At 47.7% G+C, this 18,322-nt stretch overlaps 3 protein-coding genes across 4 annotated transcripts in view; 1 reads left to right on the top strand and 2 right to left on the bottom strand.

Moving 5' to 3' along the window:
* LOC135815194 (DNA replication licensing factor mcm5-like) overlaps window positions 1-2,442 on the bottom strand; it is a 28,770-nt gene extending 26,328 nt beyond the window's left edge. Inside the window, exons 1-5 of the mRNA XM_065328456.1 lie at window positions 2,203-2,442; window positions 1,963-2,089; window positions 1,407-1,708; window positions 756-840; window positions 485-561 (exon numbers count right to left, since the gene is read on the bottom strand). Coding sequence (XP_065184528.1) covers window positions 485-561; window positions 756-840; window positions 1,407-1,708; window positions 1,963-2,089; window positions 2,203-2,357 — 746 coding nt within the window. The 5' untranslated portion in view covers window positions 2,358-2,442. The remainder of the gene's footprint in view (window positions 1-484; window positions 562-755; window positions 841-1,406; window positions 1,709-1,962; window positions 2,090-2,202) is intronic.
* A 193-nt stretch (window positions 2,443-2,635) lies between these two features.
* Window positions 2,636-4,953, top strand: LOC135815195 (N6-adenosine-methyltransferase catalytic subunit-like). Its single transcript, XM_065328457.1, has one exon. It carries the CDS (start codon window positions 2,941-2,943, stop codon window positions 4,639-4,641), a length of 1,701 nt encoding a protein of 566 aa, XP_065184529.1. The 5' UTR covers window positions 2,636-2,940; the 3' UTR covers window positions 4,642-4,953.
* Window positions 4,757-18,322, bottom strand: part of LOC135815193 (bifunctional 3'-5' exonuclease/ATP-dependent helicase WRN-like) — a 30,280-nt gene continuing 16,714 nt past the window's right edge. For both annotated transcript variants that reach the window (XM_065328455.1, XM_065328454.1), the window contains 16 exons: window positions 17,049-17,129; window positions 16,676-16,778; window positions 16,115-16,165; window positions 15,851-15,903; window positions 15,212-15,243; window positions 14,198-14,302; window positions 13,312-13,373; window positions 12,793-12,842; window positions 11,898-12,051; window positions 10,520-10,647; window positions 9,893-10,055; window positions 8,998-9,090; window positions 8,250-8,346; window positions 7,711-7,776; window positions 7,316-7,419; window positions 4,757-6,047 (listed from right to left, as the gene is read on the bottom strand). In XM_065328455.1, coding sequence (XP_065184527.1) covers window positions 5,559-6,047; window positions 7,316-7,419; window positions 7,711-7,776; window positions 8,250-8,346; window positions 8,998-9,090; window positions 9,893-10,055; window positions 10,520-10,647; window positions 11,898-12,051; window positions 12,793-12,842; window positions 13,312-13,373; window positions 14,198-14,302; window positions 15,212-15,243; window positions 15,851-15,903; window positions 16,115-16,165; window positions 16,676-16,778; window positions 17,049-17,129 — 1,831 coding nt within the window. In that variant the 3' untranslated portion in view covers window positions 4,757-5,558. The remainder of the gene's footprint in view (window positions 6,048-7,315; window positions 7,420-7,710; window positions 7,777-8,249; window positions 8,347-8,997; window positions 9,091-9,892; window positions 10,056-10,519; window positions 10,648-11,897; window positions 12,052-12,792; window positions 12,843-13,311; window positions 13,374-14,197; window positions 14,303-15,211; window positions 15,244-15,850; window positions 15,904-16,114; window positions 16,166-16,675; window positions 16,779-17,048; window positions 17,130-18,322) is intronic.

Below are 18,322 nucleotides of genomic sequence, written 5' to 3'. Positions count from 1 at the left end.
AAAAATTCTAAAAAAACTCAACGTTTGACCTATTTATGGCCAAAAGCTAGAAGTCCATCTTTTTCTGAATGGACTGTACAACCTATACAAATAAACATACATACCGGTACCACGATCAAAGAACACCATTCTACTGCCTAGTATTCACTACAATCCTGTATGCCACACTCCTACAATCCAATCCAATCCTCGCACGCAAGCCATTCAGCATAGGCGAAGCTGCGGACGTGACATACTCATTACTGCTGTTACACTTCAACGCGAAAATGCTTATAATAACGATATTCAATACTAGCCATGGCTGGCTAACGCCCCTTCCTTTGCATTGGCTTCTGCCATTGGACGGTGAAATAATAATAATAATAATAATAATAATACAAGAAGCATGGTAACCAAGTACAAAGTCAAGTCAGTGATGGGATCAACCAACGCAGCCCCAGTGCACTGTACCATGGAAATAATTTAGACAACAGAAGATACGCACCGGTCGCAGTAGACCTCGATGTGTCGCGGCATTTCACCATTCGGTACAGCTTCAGGACTTTCTTGAAATTTCAACACCTGAGCAGAGAAGTAGCAGAAAAGTAGAAGATCGCATGAGCACATACCTAACTGCCACCACCTGTCCGAAGAGGCTACGAAGTGTTAACTGGCATACAGTAAAGGCACATTTGCTGCAAACACCACTTTGGTCATTCGCAACATCAGGACATTACGTGCACATGACATTGCATGCATATACACGTCCTCCCTACCTGAAAGTCCACACACTTGCACTTATCAGGGACAATGAAGAACGGATCGACGGGGCACTTGGGTTTCCCGAGCTGCTGAGTATCTCTGGGAAAGCACAAGGAACACCAGTGACACATCCGTGCTGGTCATAAAAGAGTAGCTTCAGCCCTCATTATCATTAATACAGGCTTTAAACGTGTCAAGCACCATTGAGAATATGCATTGGTTGCAATTTTCTATTTTCTCATCAGCCCATGGTTGGTAGCGTCAGAGTGATAGCGGTGTGCGCCGACCGACCTCAATCAAATGAATGTTGAATGGAAAAGCACACTGCCAAATATTCTCTTGGATGATAGTCTGTACATCAACGCACAGTTCACGGAAGATACTAAACGCAGATTATGTTGCAGTGTTCTGGTTGGTCAAACCAAAATGACTGTAGGGTACAGTGAAGCCAAGGGCTGAATGTCGCAGTGAACACTTCCACCACGGAGTAAGCACTCCATCACTTCGAACAAATAAGGAGTTCCATGTCTGGTCCGTTCAGCCGTAGTCACGGTGTTTGGAACGGGGATACGGATTTATGCCGAGGGCATTCTCCAATGTGCCAAAACGGGTGTGTTTACGATGAGGGATGCTACATGTTGAACAGGGGGCTGCAACACACTTACGAGTTACAGCTGCGTGGCAGCATGTATCCTTCCAGGCCAGGCTTGACGGGAATGTCATTCAGCATTGCCCGGCATGTCCGGCACTGCAGAGTCAGTGTAGTTGCCTTGGCGCGCACAGAGCTTGCGTTGATGGCGATGCCGGGGATCTTGACCAGGCGCGACATCTGGTCGGACTTCAGAGCGCGGATGGTGCTGGGATTGGCGTCCCAGTTCAACAGAACCTGAACGTCGTGCATCACCTCCTGACCTACGGGGCGCGGCTGGGTAAGCTCATCAGCCATCTCCTTTGCCGCATCCTCGAACTGCACATGCGGAAACACATTCAGTTCTCAAGTTGACATAACCACTGCAAGCCCATAGCCCTCATAGTCAGTACACGAAACAGCGAGGTCAACATTCAAATTTTCAATTTCTCGCGTGCAGCAGTAAATGTTCAATGTTCATCAGTCATTCATGTGGCACATGAATTTACGCCATGCACAACTCGTTCCAGGAAGTACACACTACGAACACGAGTTGCCACATCAACGACAGGATGAGATTAACTGCAACTTACCAACGGCAAGTATTCTGAAGGTTGCTTGAGGAGACGAGAGCACAGTTCCTCATCGTAGGTGGAAAGGTGACCAATCTCCACTTCAATCCAATACTGTCCAACATTGTAACGGCGTCTCAGCTGCTCCCTATTATTTGAAAGTTTAGAAGCGTCCAGAGAGAATAGGACTTCGTGTAACTACCACCGTTCACATCATAGAACATGACAGGATACACATCCACAATTGGCGACCCAACCTACCTGTAACGATAGTTGAAATTGCTTTCACTAAATTCGCGAATGAAATTGCGGAACCCCTGCTTCGACTGAACCCGTGCAGCTCTCTCCTCTTGAGGCTGCTCCTCAGTGCCGAAAGGGTCACTGAAAAACAATCCTGGATCGTCAAAGCCCGACATTGTAGCTAGATGTTTGGCCAAAGCTCCACACCAAAAGACAAAAAACGCTGTTGGTGAGATACAACTCTACTCAACTCAAACATTCAACGGAAAGGCTGCAAGCAAGTCCGAAATCGCGCTTCAGGTGCACGTGGTCACTGGAATTCGCGGGAAAACTTGAACGCATGCGTGCATGATCAGCTGATGGCTCACGTGTCGTCATACTCTCGTCCAGTATGACCTCATGATGATTCAAGAAAGAAGTTTTTATGATTTTGAATATTTTGAGGATATTTCACACAGAATGAGATGACTTCGATAGAGCTAAACTAAAGCATACAGTGTTAGTAAACACTAACTTGACTAAGTCTTGTTCTTTTGCCAAAGGCGCAGATCATTTCTGGAAAGCCGAAGGACTAACCTACTGTGGGAAGTACTAATCATTGGTGAAAATAATAGTTTCGCTCGTAGGAACAATCTGCCACTTGAAAACTTATTGTTAAAATTTTTATGTTGTAAGACATTGCCAGTGCAAAACCGTGTATTGTGGGATTCATCAGCATACTAATTGAGGCCATGCTGCGGTGAGCAAATATCCGTGATAATGTCAGACACGTTTGAGGGCATCAATGCCATCAGGCAACGCCAGACGAATCTTAGAGACCGCCTGGAGAAGAGAAAGCAGCAGCGAAAAGCACTGGAAGCAGGGTCCACCAGCACGCCGCAACCAGATGCTGCTGCGGACGTGGCCACATCGACACCCGTAGTAGCTGAAGAACCTCTAGCAAGTAGCACTAGTGTTAGTAAACAAGCTCAGGGTGTAGCGACATCTACAGCTGTTGCTTTGGATGCCACTGTGGAGCATGTTGTAATACGATGGCTGTGTGACCCGGCAGTGGTGCCCGTCCAGGCCAGTGCTATATGCGAGCGGCTGCAGCGCACCTCCGAGGAGGGCGCCGACATCTCCCTGGATGCTGTGAAGCAGACACTGCGCAAGTTTGCGCTGCAGAGTCTCTTGTCTCTGTCGTCCGGTGACGATACGTCCGTCGTCTCTGTGGATTTAACAAAGCTCTGTGCGATGCGTGACTCTGGTGGCGGTACTAGCACTGCATCAGGCGCTGACAATACAGCCATCCAGTCGCAGAAGCGACCAGCGCCTGGTCCTGTAGATGATCCTAGCACTAGAAAGGTAGCAAGGACAGAATCTGCAGATGATCTTGATATCGATAGCTTGCTGCAGTCGTCTTCTGTAAAGGAGACCGAGAGCCAGAAGCTCGGCCAGGAGATCAACGAGCTACTCTCCTCCAAGACTACGAAAGAGCTATCTCTGATGGAGAAGTTCAAATCGCAGGGCGGAACGCGCCTCAAGGAGTTCTGCAAGCACGGGACGAAAATCGAGTGCCGTCGACAGAGGCGATCCCAGTACGCGTGTGAAAATCTGCATTTCCGGCGCATAATCCGCAGCCACACGGACGAGAGTCTCGGCGACTGCTCGTTTCTCAACACGTGTTTTCACGTGGACACCTGCAAGTTTGTGCATTACGAGGTGGACTACGCCCGGGACACGCCAGCTGGTGCTGGTCAGACAAGCAGTGCTTACGGCGGCGGCGACTCTGCTGCATTGGCTGATAGTACGATAGAGCACAAGCTGTACCCAGCACAGTGGGTCAACTGTGACATCCGGACGCTTGACTTCACCGTGCTGGGAAAGTTCAGCGTGGTCATGGCTGACCCGCCGTGGGACATTCACATGGAGTTGCCATACGGCACGATGAGTGACGATGAAATGCTTCGCATGAACGTCACCACACTGCAGGACGAGGGCTACATCTTCTTGTGGGTCACAGGCCGTGCAATGGAGCTGGGTCGCTCCTGCTTGGACAAATGGGGCTATAAGCGCTGCGACGAGCTGATCTGGGTTAAGACCAATCAACTCCAACGACTCATTCGGACTGGTCGCACTGGCCACTGGCTCAACCATGGTAAAGAACATTGCCTGATTGGGTACAAGGGATCCCCAGGGCGGACTTACACGTTCAACAAGGGCTTGGACTGCGATGTCCTCGTCGCAGAAGTGCGTGCGACGTCACACAAGCCCGACGAAGTGTACGGGCTCATTGAGCGCCTGGCACCGGGCTCGCGGAAATGCGAGCTGTTTGGCCGACAGCACAACGTTCAACCTAACTGGGTGACCTTGGGAAACCAGCTTGACGGTGTACGCCTGGTGGACCCGGACATGGTGGAACGCTACAAGAAAGCCTACCCTGACGGGAACTGCATGAAAAAGTCCACCGGCTCCTCATAGCAACAGAATTACGCTAGAATGCTGAGCCTACAGACTGCAGACATTGTGTACAGGTCCCATTTCATTCTGGTCAACCCATGCACTCAGCTACTGCTTGTATTATTTGAACTTTGGATGATATTCTGCCTTGATTTGTTCAATCCTGGATTATTATTTTTGTCATAGTGATCACCGTAAACCATACAATTGGAATCATGAAAACCATAAAATCAGATGCAAAAAAACATGAGATGAACTGAAGATATTTCACTCATAAAACTAGGAATTTGTACATTTTCAAAATTTTGCGATGAAAATTTTATGAACACACAACCATCCTGCGGTGTGTTTTGAAGTATGGTGTGAGAATAAGATAGAACACCTTGGACATATTACCACAAGGCTGTGTCTGTAATGTGAAGAACATTTAGTGTGTTGATGGTTCATTTAGAAAAGATATGAACTGGGAGTAAATTTGAATATTAGCTTGGGTGTTTTTTCATGTGAAGAGCCTGCTCAATTTCAGAGTAAAGAGAGGGACAGCAACAGCTTGCCTATAATATATGCTGGTATCATGGAGATATACTAAATGCAGCAAAGTCTTTCTTTTCACTGTCTAACTAGCTAGCTCTGGAGAGAAAAGGTCACATCAAGGCATGTGTATTCATGCACACATGCTCACCAACACAGAGGCTGTGGAATCTGAACGTTTTCATGGACGCCAATGCAGCAACAACACCTACGAGTGTTGTATTACTGATCATGGCCTGGGACTCGGTCAACCACTGACGATGAGATTCGGACTGCTTCGTGTCGGGAATCCAATCCTCGTAAATACAACTGCCTGCGTTACGCGCAGCCCACAGGTATTTGAGTGCAGCAGAACCGCAGTTGTGTCTACCGCCATCACATCAAGCATGCGCCATACCAGAATCACCTCATAAACGTATGTTTTTTTTCTTTCCTGGAGGCATTCCTGTTCCACCACCAACAGCTTGTCTCTGTCCACCTCTACCCGCTGATGACATCCAGGTGGGCAACGAACGCTGACTTGAAGCGTCGTCGCTGTTCTGCCGCTTCATTGGTGGTACGGGGTCCGGAGCAAATTGCTTGGCACGACCAGATGGCGATGTTGTCGAGCCTGCTCCTGTGGCCGCTGCGCTAGACTTTGCTAGGACGTAAGGCGAGCGCGCAGTGGATGACCCTGTGGCCTTAGCTTGGACATAGGCCGATCGAGCAGTGGATGATGACTCGGTGGGTTTAGCCTGGACGTACGGTGACCGAGATTGACACGGCAGCTGACTGGGGCTGGTACCTGGGAAATAGGATGATGATACCAATGCAGGCTCAGGGGATGGAGCTGATGGTTGCTGGGCAGCTGGCAACAATGAAGTTGACTTTGGGCTTGATGTACGATCAGCACTTCCCTGGTGGGTAGCAAAAGAAGCGAAATGAGAATCCACACACATACAAAGAAGAAGTCAGAGGCAATGAATGGATCGGATTTCCCAGAACAGAATTCAACTTTCGACTACTGTGGAGGTCAACAGCCAATGGGCCAGCAACGCAGAGAGAAACTCAAGCTCGGTGATGGGGTGCCGGTGGAAATGTTTATAGTCTACAAAGTGTGTACAAGCCTGTAGGATAAGATGCACGTGAATTGTTCTTTTTTAGGACTGCAATGCACCAAGAGTACATAACCCCCAGAGTGTGCAACGCCTGACCCAGCTCTGCGTAGGGTCGTGGTCGAGCGTAGTCGGATCTTCTGATGTCATGCGTACACTCCACACCAGCACAAGGCCGGTCTCGAGGCAGGACACCGTTATTTTTGATCCGACAGTCCCCGCGACTCCCCGGGTTCTCCTAAGATGTGTACGGTATTATGAGAATTTATGACACAAAGATCCGATTACGCTCAACCAAGACCCTATGCAGAGCTGGATCAGGCGTTGCACACTCTGGGGGGGGGGGGGGTTATGTACTCTTGCTAGTACCCATTTCAACCAGAGAACGTGCACAGGTAACATCACAATGACATTGAGCCAAGAGTATAACCCCCCAAGAGTGTGCAACGCCTGATACCCTTTCTATGGGGTACGCCGACGGCGAAAACTCACATCACGTGGTGCAGTGTCTTAGTTGTACGTTTCCAGCCCGTTTTTAGCGAGCAGCGGAGTAATAAAAAAACACTCTCTGACAGAAACTCACTGCGCGTATGCAAATTCCCAGCATGATCATGGCAGATATTCGGATTGCGCGCACGCTATCCTTCGTTTGTGCGTAGTACGAACATATCTGAGACACGTGATGTGAGTTTTCGCCGTCGGAGACCCCATATGCAGAGTTGCACACTCTTGGGGGGGGGGGGGGGGGTTATATACTCTTGATTGAGCCCGTAGTATATTGCACCGAGCACCAACGAGTCCACTACAAGCATGCACACTACTGTATATGCTGTCAGATTTCAACTCGACTGATCAAAATGTTCCAGAGCATGGAAAATGTGGAAATTAAATGCCACTTTTAACCACTCATTATAGCACACAGCATGAATCGGCATGAAACAGATCAAGCCTAGCGCCAGATAACTGTCTAATCCACACAACTGGCGAAGCCATGTGAATCGACCCCCAATACACACATACACACGTGCACACGTGCACACACACACACACACACATGCGTGTCACTGTACCGTGTTATCTGATGCTTCTTGCAGCAGCGCAATCGCCATTTTCAGGTGCCAGTATTCCAGCGATGGACAGGACTGTTTGGCTGCTCTGATAACACCTTCACCACCTGTCAAGTACATGGCAAAACATACACAGTTCACACTGGTACCAAGATTACATATTAAACCCCAATCAATAATGTACTGATGAGGCCTTTACGGCCGAAACAGCCTGCTGTCTACAGTATTGGGTAACCCCAATAATGTGCAAGTTTGCATTGGATTGTGGTGCAGCGGAATCCATACAAATCCCGCAAAAGCCACGGGAACAACACAGCTGGGTTCCACTGAGTTTGCAAGTGGTGCAAAGTCGCTCCTCGAAAGGTAAAATAGGGGAGAAGACATTCAAGACATCTTACCAGTTGATTCGTAAGCAGCTTTCACAGCGGCAACTGATCGACTTTCAACGTCGGTTGTAAATCCAGCTGCCAAACGCGTACACAAAGACAGAAGAAGTCATTTGGCTGTCACATTCACCATTGCAGGATCCAGGTCAGAATCACGTTCCACAAGGAGATTCCTGATAGCAACAACACACTCTGCATTCACCTGATCAGCTGCTAGATCAGATTGGCTGAGAAGTCCACAAGATCGGATATACATGTACACTATACAGTCTACCTCACAAGTCATAACCCCGGGTACAGCAAGCCACGAATAGTGACACTAACTTCAGACCTAACGATCGTTTGACTGCATAGAATCCACCTTGTGAATAACAACACATGTCGTATGCTTAATCAAGGGTCGTTAGTCGCAAGGCTGACTGTACTACACCGTATCCGTATTTCAGCGAGGGCACCAACATTCACGCCCGGCACAAATTGCATCATGCATCATTTCGTCCAGTAGAGTTCATTAGTACGTCGGGGGGGGGGGGGGGGGGGGACTTCCCTACCTCTAATGTAATCAACAGGATAGCCAGCCTGAAATGCATCGACAAGATGACCACCAACAGTGGTCGGCTGGATGCCTCTAGTAGTAGCAATCTGTTCCTGTGAGCAACAGGCATCAAACGGACCAACAGACACTCAGGAGTATGCAACACAGAGAAGAAAATATTAACGTGGCCATTGCTACACACCATGCATAGTAACCATATAACGGTGATGTCCGGGTGGTCCACTTCTACTCATGGAGTCATGGGCCAATGTTTACTCTCCATGCGTACATGTGCAATCAATCACTTCATATGACCGTACAGAACGAACCCCTAGCAAGTATAACAAGTGAATCTGTAGTACACCATTCTGCGTAGTATGTCTTCCACCTCAGCACACACTCTATCCTGTGCTCACTGTGAATGAGCACAGTCATATTCACTTGTGTACTACATGCAGGCTATAGTATAGGCACTGCACCCACTAGTCTGTGACATGTGATGAAGAAGTAAGTTACACTCATAGCTCTCTTGTCCGGACCTTGAAGTTACGGGCACGTCGGTCTACCGGGCACGCTGTGGGAGAGTTATAGTCATGTCATATACATGAATGCAGGATATCAAACCCTTCCCCCATTGACCCGTTTCGGACTCGGAGTTGCGGACATTTTGAAGCTATGGACAGTGCCCGGTCCCGGACCGCCGCCCGGATAAGAGAGAGATATGAGTGGACTGTACAGGGAAACAGGGAAACAGAGAAACTAACCAGTGTTTGGCTTTCCTCGTGGAACATGTTGTAGGAGACCACTACAGTCTGGCTGAGGTCCTTCTTCATACAACTTGGCTTGACCAGGACTTGCTGGATAGGACAGGAGAAGACCAGGCGAAGGAACTGTTGCATGTGCTACACATGAGTTATATGTGTTGTTTGTAATTATCATGCACAGTCATCTAGTGCCTTGCTATGCCATCGCATGACACTCCATCCATGTACGGCTTACCTGCACATGACACGCGTTCATGATCAACCAACCTATGTGGTCTAGCTTGTCATCGTATTGTACACATCCGGTTCTGGATCCTTCTATCTTCTTCTACTGCTTCTAGCACCTTCCGTCCAGTTCTGATAATCTGGAGTGATTTGCATTTCTTTGTTCTTCTTGTTGTTTATGTTCCCAAGAAGTGAAGTCAAAATAGAATGCTCTCGCATGTTGGGTGTGTGAGTTCGAAATAAGTAACAAAGTTCATGGATCGAACTTTACAGGAACGATATGCGAAATACAAATCAAGGTATGCAGGAGAGTCAACCGATTTACAATTCACTACATCAAGGAAAGGATCGTATCAATCTTTCGTCAATGGCCAAGAGGAGCAAAACCATGAAAGCACAGTACAAATATCACATGCCTAGCTGCATACTACATTGTAGTTGTATGACAGTACGGGCAGGACCACCAAGTCTGATCTGCTTGGCCGCCGAAACTCCATGAAGCATGTACTTCAGCAAAGCTGATCAGTAAATCCTTACATCTTCTGGGACTAATTCAAATGAGATCTTTTTTTTTTCGAGAGAGAGGGAGAGAGAGAACTGTGCAAAGGAAAGTGGCTTCCAACTGGACTATGATGCTGCACTTCTAGGCCTAATCGATCTGAGCCCCTACCTCGACAGATTGACGCTTTACCAGAGAGGACGGGTCGAAGTCTAGCCGTGCACCGTGCTCACGGCAGAACGAGACAATCTTGTCAATGAAGTTCTTGCCATACTTCTCAGCCTTCTCGTCAGACAAGCTATCTATGTTTTTCAGAGCCATGATTGAGCTAGGCCTGAAAGCACAGGAACAACACCCAACAGCAAACACAACTGGTCAAGCACAGCAAGCACAACTTGTCAAGTACAGCAAACACTACTTGTCAAGCGTGGCACAGTAGACCCACACACGGAAACGACAGCTGACGTGGAATGGGGGAACAGCGCCCAAGTAATATCGCCCGGCTTTCCAGCAGCCAGCGCCTGGTGCCGTATATATACCACATGAGCATTCTACAAGCAGGTTGGCCAACCCCGCCACCATGCCAGAGCAGTGCACCAATACATAACATATACTTCGAAGCACAAGGTTACCATATCAATTGTATACAAATGCCTTAGTTCAAAGTTGGTCTGTCTCATCGAGGGGTGGGTGTTCAAAGTACGTGAAGTTGAACAAACAAAACAAAACAAAGGTTACTAATTTAGTAATACCGTTTATGAGTAAGATAATATGATACACATGGGCATTGGAACTTACCGCCGGCGTGCCATCTTCTGTAAGGCAATATTCGTAACGAGAGATGCGGCGCTGGTAACCATTCCGCTGCGGCTAAGAGCCGACAGCAGGCCAGCTCTGACCATGATGAGCTCCTGGAAGAGGGCGGCCTGCAGGAAACAGAGCACCATCACATAGCACACAGTACACAGCACTTACAGTAACAACAATCACACTGCTAAGATGGCCTTACAACTTTCCTACAAGTACTGCAGGTACATACCGAAATCTGCACTCACAGTCGACGTTGAGCTCAATACCGTAATACGTTTGGACGAGATAGCAACGATAAGTATAGCCGTGCACTCACTGCGAGTAAAAGATGGTACGGATAAAGCTTAGCAACGGTGATAGCAGGACTGTTAATGCAGGTGCAGTTTTGCTACATTGATTAGATGGCATGTTTTATACATTGGAGCGTCACACTTGGTCAGGGTCTGAAGATATCGCTATTCGGAGTCTGAGTAGGCTTGTCCACAACGCGGGAACAACGGGAATGTGTGCAGTATAGGCACCAACACCATTCAGACTGCTGTCAGTGTCTTGTACAGTACTAGGAGTTGCATACACATCACAGTGCATACACATCACAGTGCATACACATCACAGTGCATACACATCACAGTGCATACACATCACAGTGCATACACATCACAGTGCATACACATCACAGTGCATACACATCACAGTGCATACACATCACAGTGCATACACATCACAGTGCATACACATCACAGTGCATACACATCACAGTGCATACACATCACAGTGCATACACATCACAGTGCATACACATCACAGTGCATACACATCACAGTGCATACACATCACAGTGCATACACATCACAGTGCATACACATCACAGTGCATACACATCACAGTGCATACACATCACAGTGCATACACATCACAGTGCATACACATCACAGTGCATACACATCACAGTGCATACACATCACAGTGCATACACATCACAGTGCATACACATCACAGTGCATACACATCACAGTGCATACACATCACAGTGCATACACATCACAGTGCATACACATCACAGTGCATACACATCACAGTGCATACACATCACAGTGCATACACATCACAGTGCATACACATCACAGTGCATACACATCACAGTGCATACACATCACAGTGCATACACATCACAGTGCATACACATCACAGTGCATACACATCACAGTGCATACACATCACAGTGCATACACATCACAGTGCATACACATCACAGTGCATACACATCACAGTGCATACACATCACAGTGCATACACATCACAGTGCGTGCACGTGTCAGTAAGATGTGCGATCTGAATGCTACTGGTGTCAACGGCTGCCACCTACAGAAATGCCGTCTTCGCGCTGCTGCTCCTCTGACGGCGGTAGGTCCACGTCGGCGCTACCACCAATTGCAGAAGAAGCTCGCTCCAGTGCTACAGTTGTGACGCGGAGTAGGCCTTGAGCTCCGAGTGCAACTGACGGATTGTTACGCACCGTGCTGTGGGAACAATCACAAACACACAAAAACACAGGGTCAACTCTTAGTCGTAGACACCACACTGACATACTTGAAGTAGAAGTGCTCTTTCTCTGCGGTATAGGTCAGTAAAGAGAAGAGAATCGAAACGACCGCCGCTCCATGGCAGTGCAGTACCAGTGCAGTACGAGTCGAGACACATCACCCGCTCAGAAAGACCCATATCGATGAAGCATTGTCCGCTGATCACTTTGGTACAGTGCGTATCGGTTATAGCGTGGTCGTGTAAAAGAATATACTGCCTACAAGAATGAACCCTCAAGTTTTCATAATCATAACATGGATTTCAAGTGCACATTTATTCTTACAAGCAATTTTATCCCATAGTAGAATACATCGGTCCTAAGAATGGACTTTGTGTAGCGAAACATGCCAGATTAGTACAAAGTGTATTGCCTGAAGTAATAACATCTGTCCGATTCCGTTCTGGTCTGACTCTCATTGCGTCGTAGTGCTGCAGATTCAACTGTTGTGGTCATGTAACTCATGTTGCATAGCCACATGGTAAGCCTATGGGGCTATGACCAACCACATGCACAGAAGTACTGCGTTGCATGTACGATGATCTTCCTGCCCCTGCGCTGCTGCGCACATGCATATGATATGCCACACTTGATTTATCGTGTGTAAGAAATATCGGAAATAAGAATAGAAAGTCGTTTTTCAAACACCCACGCTATAACCGATACCTACTGTACTTACAATGTGACTTGCGCAGCTCTCTCAGCCTGCTGCTCAACCTCCACCATGTCCTGTTGTCAGGAGCAAACACAGACAGCACACGTGCATACGTTGATAAGTACAGGATGATCCATGAAGGTAGATCAGGGTGCTCTATGAGAGTGTGTCACTGTGTGTGCTGACAGGTCAGCACTCCAGAGCTTTCCAATCCACACACAAGGTCCGGTGGAAATGTCTATACTCCGGGTGTCTTGCTCGACGCAATCATCAGGCTGATAATTCCGTAATCAAGTAGGTTTAATAACGTCAAGTTCTGAGTCACAACACAGCTTCACCCTCCAACTTGCACTACTTCTCTCACAGTATGAGTCTGTGCTGTGAGCTAATCCCAGTGGAAGTATTATACTGCTTTCTGTTTGCAACCAGAGTCACCACTCGAGACCACAACATTTTCCCTGTAAGCTGCCCCAGGCAAGTACCGTGCAGATCCTGCCACTACACACACAAACCAGCGGCAAAGGCAAACGAAGCAGGCCATACCTGTGTTGGGCTCAGTCGCAGTGGTCCACTCTTACTTTGACGCAAATACGCACCACCCTTGTCTGGGGATACACAGCAAAACACAAGTGACCAACAAAAATATCAAATGGAACTGAAAACAAGGCTGAGAGAAAATTAAGAATGTCACTGCACTGTACAGTTGAACTGTAAAACAAAGCTTCCACGAGTATCGCATCTTGCCACAGGAAATGCAACTACATACTTTTTTTTCACCTTGTCATGTCCCTTCCTCCCTCTCTCATAACAGCCACCTTCACTTCCTTTCCCCAGGAGACTGACTCCATTTGCCCCTGGAGAATCCTTGAAAATATAATATCAATAATAAAATACGATAACACGCCACTGGGCAATTAAGAGTAAGTGAACACACTGCCCAATCCTGTCACCCACCCACCCACACCCACCCCCCACCCCCCCCCCCCCACCCCCATACACACACACCATTGGACCATTGGACGCCCATCGCCAGAGGCGATGATAGCGATGCTACGGCACAAGCCATAGCAGCTTGTGCTGGGATTGCACCATTCAACAGCTTGCAAGGCTGAAGAATTGACCGCCACTATCCAGCCTGGTCTACACCACACAGCTATGAAGTGGCTTTTTCTGGCCAGTGAATCCCTCCTTTTTGGTCTTTTTTCATTCGTTTTTTTCCGCACATACATCACACCACATACTCCGGCACACACACACACACACACACACACACACACACACACACACACACACACACACAGACACACACACAGACACACACACACACACACACATACACACACGCACACACACACAGACACACACAGACACACACAGACACACACAGCAACACAAAACAATGTCTGTTGAAGAGAGCCGTTCCACCTACCACTCAGCTTGACAGTGCAGCCAAACTTGCTGGCACCTTGCCCACCAGACCAGCCGCTCGAGAACGCCTCGTCCACGATAAAGCGCTCGTTCTTCAGCATACGACCTACACGGTGACAAGCAAGCAAAACAACAACCGACAGTGATGATAAGAACTGACATGTTGCGACTTCGGCGGTAATTGTAGAAGAAGGTTGCTCAAAACGTTGGAGCTAGCGTGCTCCAGACGGCAGTCGTGAGTCAGTCAAGTGTCAGTCAGTCGGCAGGAAGCACACTGCTCCAACATTAGGAGCAGCCACATTCTTCTACAGTCCATTCAGAAAAAGATGGACTTCTAGCTTTTGGCCATAAATGGGTCAAACGTTGAGTTTTTTTAGAATTTTTTTCTGCAATCCCCTATGGAATCCTCTTCCAATTATGTTTCTGAAGTCTATTTCTCCAAAAAGCAAGCCATAGCAAGAATAGGATTTCGGCCAGGTTTTGCCCCAAGAGCACTGAATTGGGAAAACCCATCAAAATCCAGGCCGTTTGACCGTGCCTGCAACAGTGCATTGTACGGTTCGAACCCCAGTTCAGGTACCCTTTTTGGACCCTTTTTCAAATGTCAAATTTCACAGCACTGCACTAGCACTGTGTACGATAAAATCTTGAAAAATCGCCTAATACGGGAGCTAGCCAGAGCCAGGGCCCATCTTTTTGTGAATGGACTGTAGTGATGATAAGATGATCAGTAGAGCAGGGAGTCGTAAAATACCGGTATTTTACGACTCCCTGCAGTAGACTGTTCTTTACTACGGTGCATTTATAATTTTGTACTTGTGGTAGTGTGCACTTGATGGTCAAATGCAGTCAACCTTAATTTTGCATGGACCCACAGGTCACCAGCTAACAGCATGAGTTACATTGCGCTTCATGAGTGTGAGTGCAAGGTTTGCAGTTACTCGCACTAGACATCTCCACATCGTATTCCAACACGCACAAACACACAGACACACACACAAGTGACTCAACTCACCCAGCGCTTTCCAATAGTTTTCCGGCAGGTGCCTAAATACACAGGATGAGGGGTAAGAAGATGAACACATCATTGACTTGATCTAAATCATCCTTCCTTGGTGTCTAAACTTCAGAGCAACTGGCTCAGCCAGAAATATAATGAGGAGCACCACTGATGAGACTTCATTTATATATTTTTATTTTATTCCAAGCAATACACGGCTGGGGTAGCCAATGACCACTTTGCGTGGCGATTGCATGTCAACATGGCTGGCGTTGCCGAGATAGACTCAACTTTGAAGTAACGTGCAATGTTTTCTGACTGTCCTAACTGTCAATAGGAAATACTTAGAGGGAAAGTTTCATACGCATTAGTACATGCGTGTACACATACATGCACGTGTGACTACTTTTCCAATACACAGTGTGTAGTAGTGACTGTTGTAGCATAGCAGTGCAAGCTAGGAACGAACATACCACTGCCAAGGTGTCATAGACAACAACAACAACAACAACAACAACAACAACAACAACAACAACAACAACAACAACAACAACAACAACAACAACAACAACAACAACAGCAGCAGCAGCAGCAGCAGCAGCAGCAGCAGCAGCAGCAGCAACAACAATGACGGCAGTCACTTATTCCACCTACTGTCCGACTCCGTAGTTCTCCTTCTTTCTGCACCAGTCAGGTAGCTTAGAGCTCTGCAAGTAACACAGCAGCAGCAGCAGCACCGGCAACAAACATGCACGGTATGTACATTAGCGACGGACTACACATGGTCAACCACAGTCATGCTCAATGAAGTTCAGGCTCATGAATACGTTTACACCCTGCACCAGTTCAGAGCACACTGACACACACACACACAAGTGGTCTCTACGCATCCCGTACAATACTGATTGAGCAACTCACCCCTGATCCACGGAGAAATAATATCGACGTCTGCAGGCCTCTTTGCCACATCTGCAAGAACAGAACACCATCAGAACAAAGAGCATTACTACATGCGTGTATCGGAAATTCTGAACACCTACATACCACTGAACAGATGGCTCTCACTTCTAAGCCCCCTATCCGCTATTCACTTGACCCCAATACCCAAGGATGGGCACTGCTGTAGCCATGCAAAACAGTTGAAAATTAGTAGCCACGACAGCTCAAGTGACATTCTTGCACCTGGACGTATTGATCGGATAGAATACGACCAAGATAAATATTTTTTTCCGAATCGAGCAACTTGGCGTTGTGGAAGCACCTTTGGGGGGGGGGGGGGGGGATGGAGCATAGCCGAGTAGTTTGCTCCTTGTTGTAAGACATTAAGCTGCATGGTGTCCAGCCCATTTCCCTAACGCTACAACATGCAGAGAGCTGCAGAAGGATACACTGCACTACAGTCACATGTGCTGCAGCTTCAATCGTAACACACCGTTACCAAACTCAAGCATGCTCCATGGCCGCTTGCTAAGGGCTTACCGAGATTGCTGACAGCAATTGCTTTGCTTCTTTAGCATAGTCCCGCTTGCCGTCGCTGTCTACCGCATCCTTGTCGCTTCCTGCATTGGCTGGCCGTGACAATCTACAAATACACAAGTGCACACAAGCTCACGATATGCTTGGTAGCATCTACGTGCGCTGACTTGAAGTCTATTAAAGTATTAATGCCAGAAGGTCCTTGTTTTGAGTAACAAAGATGCTGGAGCCTAGGAACGAAAAGAAAATTATTGAACTTCATTTCTCTTTTCCCTCTATCTGCCTATGTACGCGATATTCTGTGACTGAAGACGCACAGCCTTTCTTTCACAGCTATGCACAGGTAAACCAATATTACACAAAGAGCAAGACTTACGCTCTCGTGCAGTTGTCACAGCAGTTCTTCTTGGGCTTTGTACCATACGGTGTGATGTCCTCAAAGTGATTCAGAAGTGTGCTATAGTACAGAAATGCAATTCAACCACGCCAGCACGCCAGCACACCAGCACACCAGCACACCAGCACACCAGCACACACACACACACACACACACACACACACACACACACACACACACACACACACACACACACACACACACACACACACACACACACACACACACACACACACACACACACACACACACACCATATGCAAAGAACCTTTCAACAGTTCTCTCTCACGCAGCTCGTAAATTTTCCAACAAATGAGTCATTGTCTGGCATGGGGGCAGCTCTCGACCTAGTTGTCACTGATATACCGGACTCTATATCCTGCCTCCGTGCTACAGCACCACTTGGACAATCCGATCATTCTATCGTGGTTGGCCACATCCGTACTGTACCCTGCCCAGAAATGCCCACATATCGTTCTCGTGATGCTCGTTCGACTCCCCTGGATGTCCCTGATTTTAGTGTATTTTCTTTGGATTCTCTAGACAGCAACACTGTCGCGAGTATGAATACTGCCATGTCCCACATACATTGGCCAGCAGCTTTGAGCCTGGAGAGGCGCGATCCTGACATATCTGTGGACAACTTTTACTCTATTTTCCATAACATCTGTGCAAGATTTCTGCCCAGGCAGAAGCCGCCAGCTGTCAAGCGTATCCATATGAACCCCCCATGGCTGACCAGTACCCTCCGACATCAAATAAAGAAAAAACGAGATTCGTATAGTGTTTACCGAAAGTTTCCCTCGGCTGACAACTTCGCTATTTACAGACGAGAGCGAAACGTTACTCGCAATATGTCTCGAACTGCCCATCGACTGTACATCTCATCCCTAAGTGCATCCACGGCAAGACTCGCATCACCAAGTTTATTCCAGTTTGTCCGGAAGCTTCGATCTCCCCAAGGCAACAGCAGAACGACTGTAACTCAGCTCTCAGTCGTTGGTACTCTATATTCTGACCCTGTGGATGTGGCAGATGCTTTGAACGAACAGTTTATTGGTTTTGGGACACAAGATGATCCTTCATGGAATGTGCCAGACTTCAAGCCACCCGACGCCCCATCACGTGGAAGAACTACACCTACGTTGCAAGATGTCACCACCACGCCTTTTGCTGTGGCAAAGCAAATCCGCAACCTTAAGACCCGAAAGGCTGCGGGAGCGGACGGTATTTCTCATGAACTCCTGAAACTC

This window comes from Sycon ciliatum, chromosome 4 (genome assembly GCF_964019385.1).
Source record: "Sycon ciliatum chromosome 4, ocSycCili1.1, whole genome shotgun sequence".
NCBI lineage: Eukaryota > Metazoa > Porifera > Calcarea > Leucosolenida > Sycettidae > Sycon > Sycon ciliatum.
The sequence above is the reverse complement of the archived record's forward strand: the minus strand, read 5'-3'. Positions and strand labels throughout refer to the sequence as shown.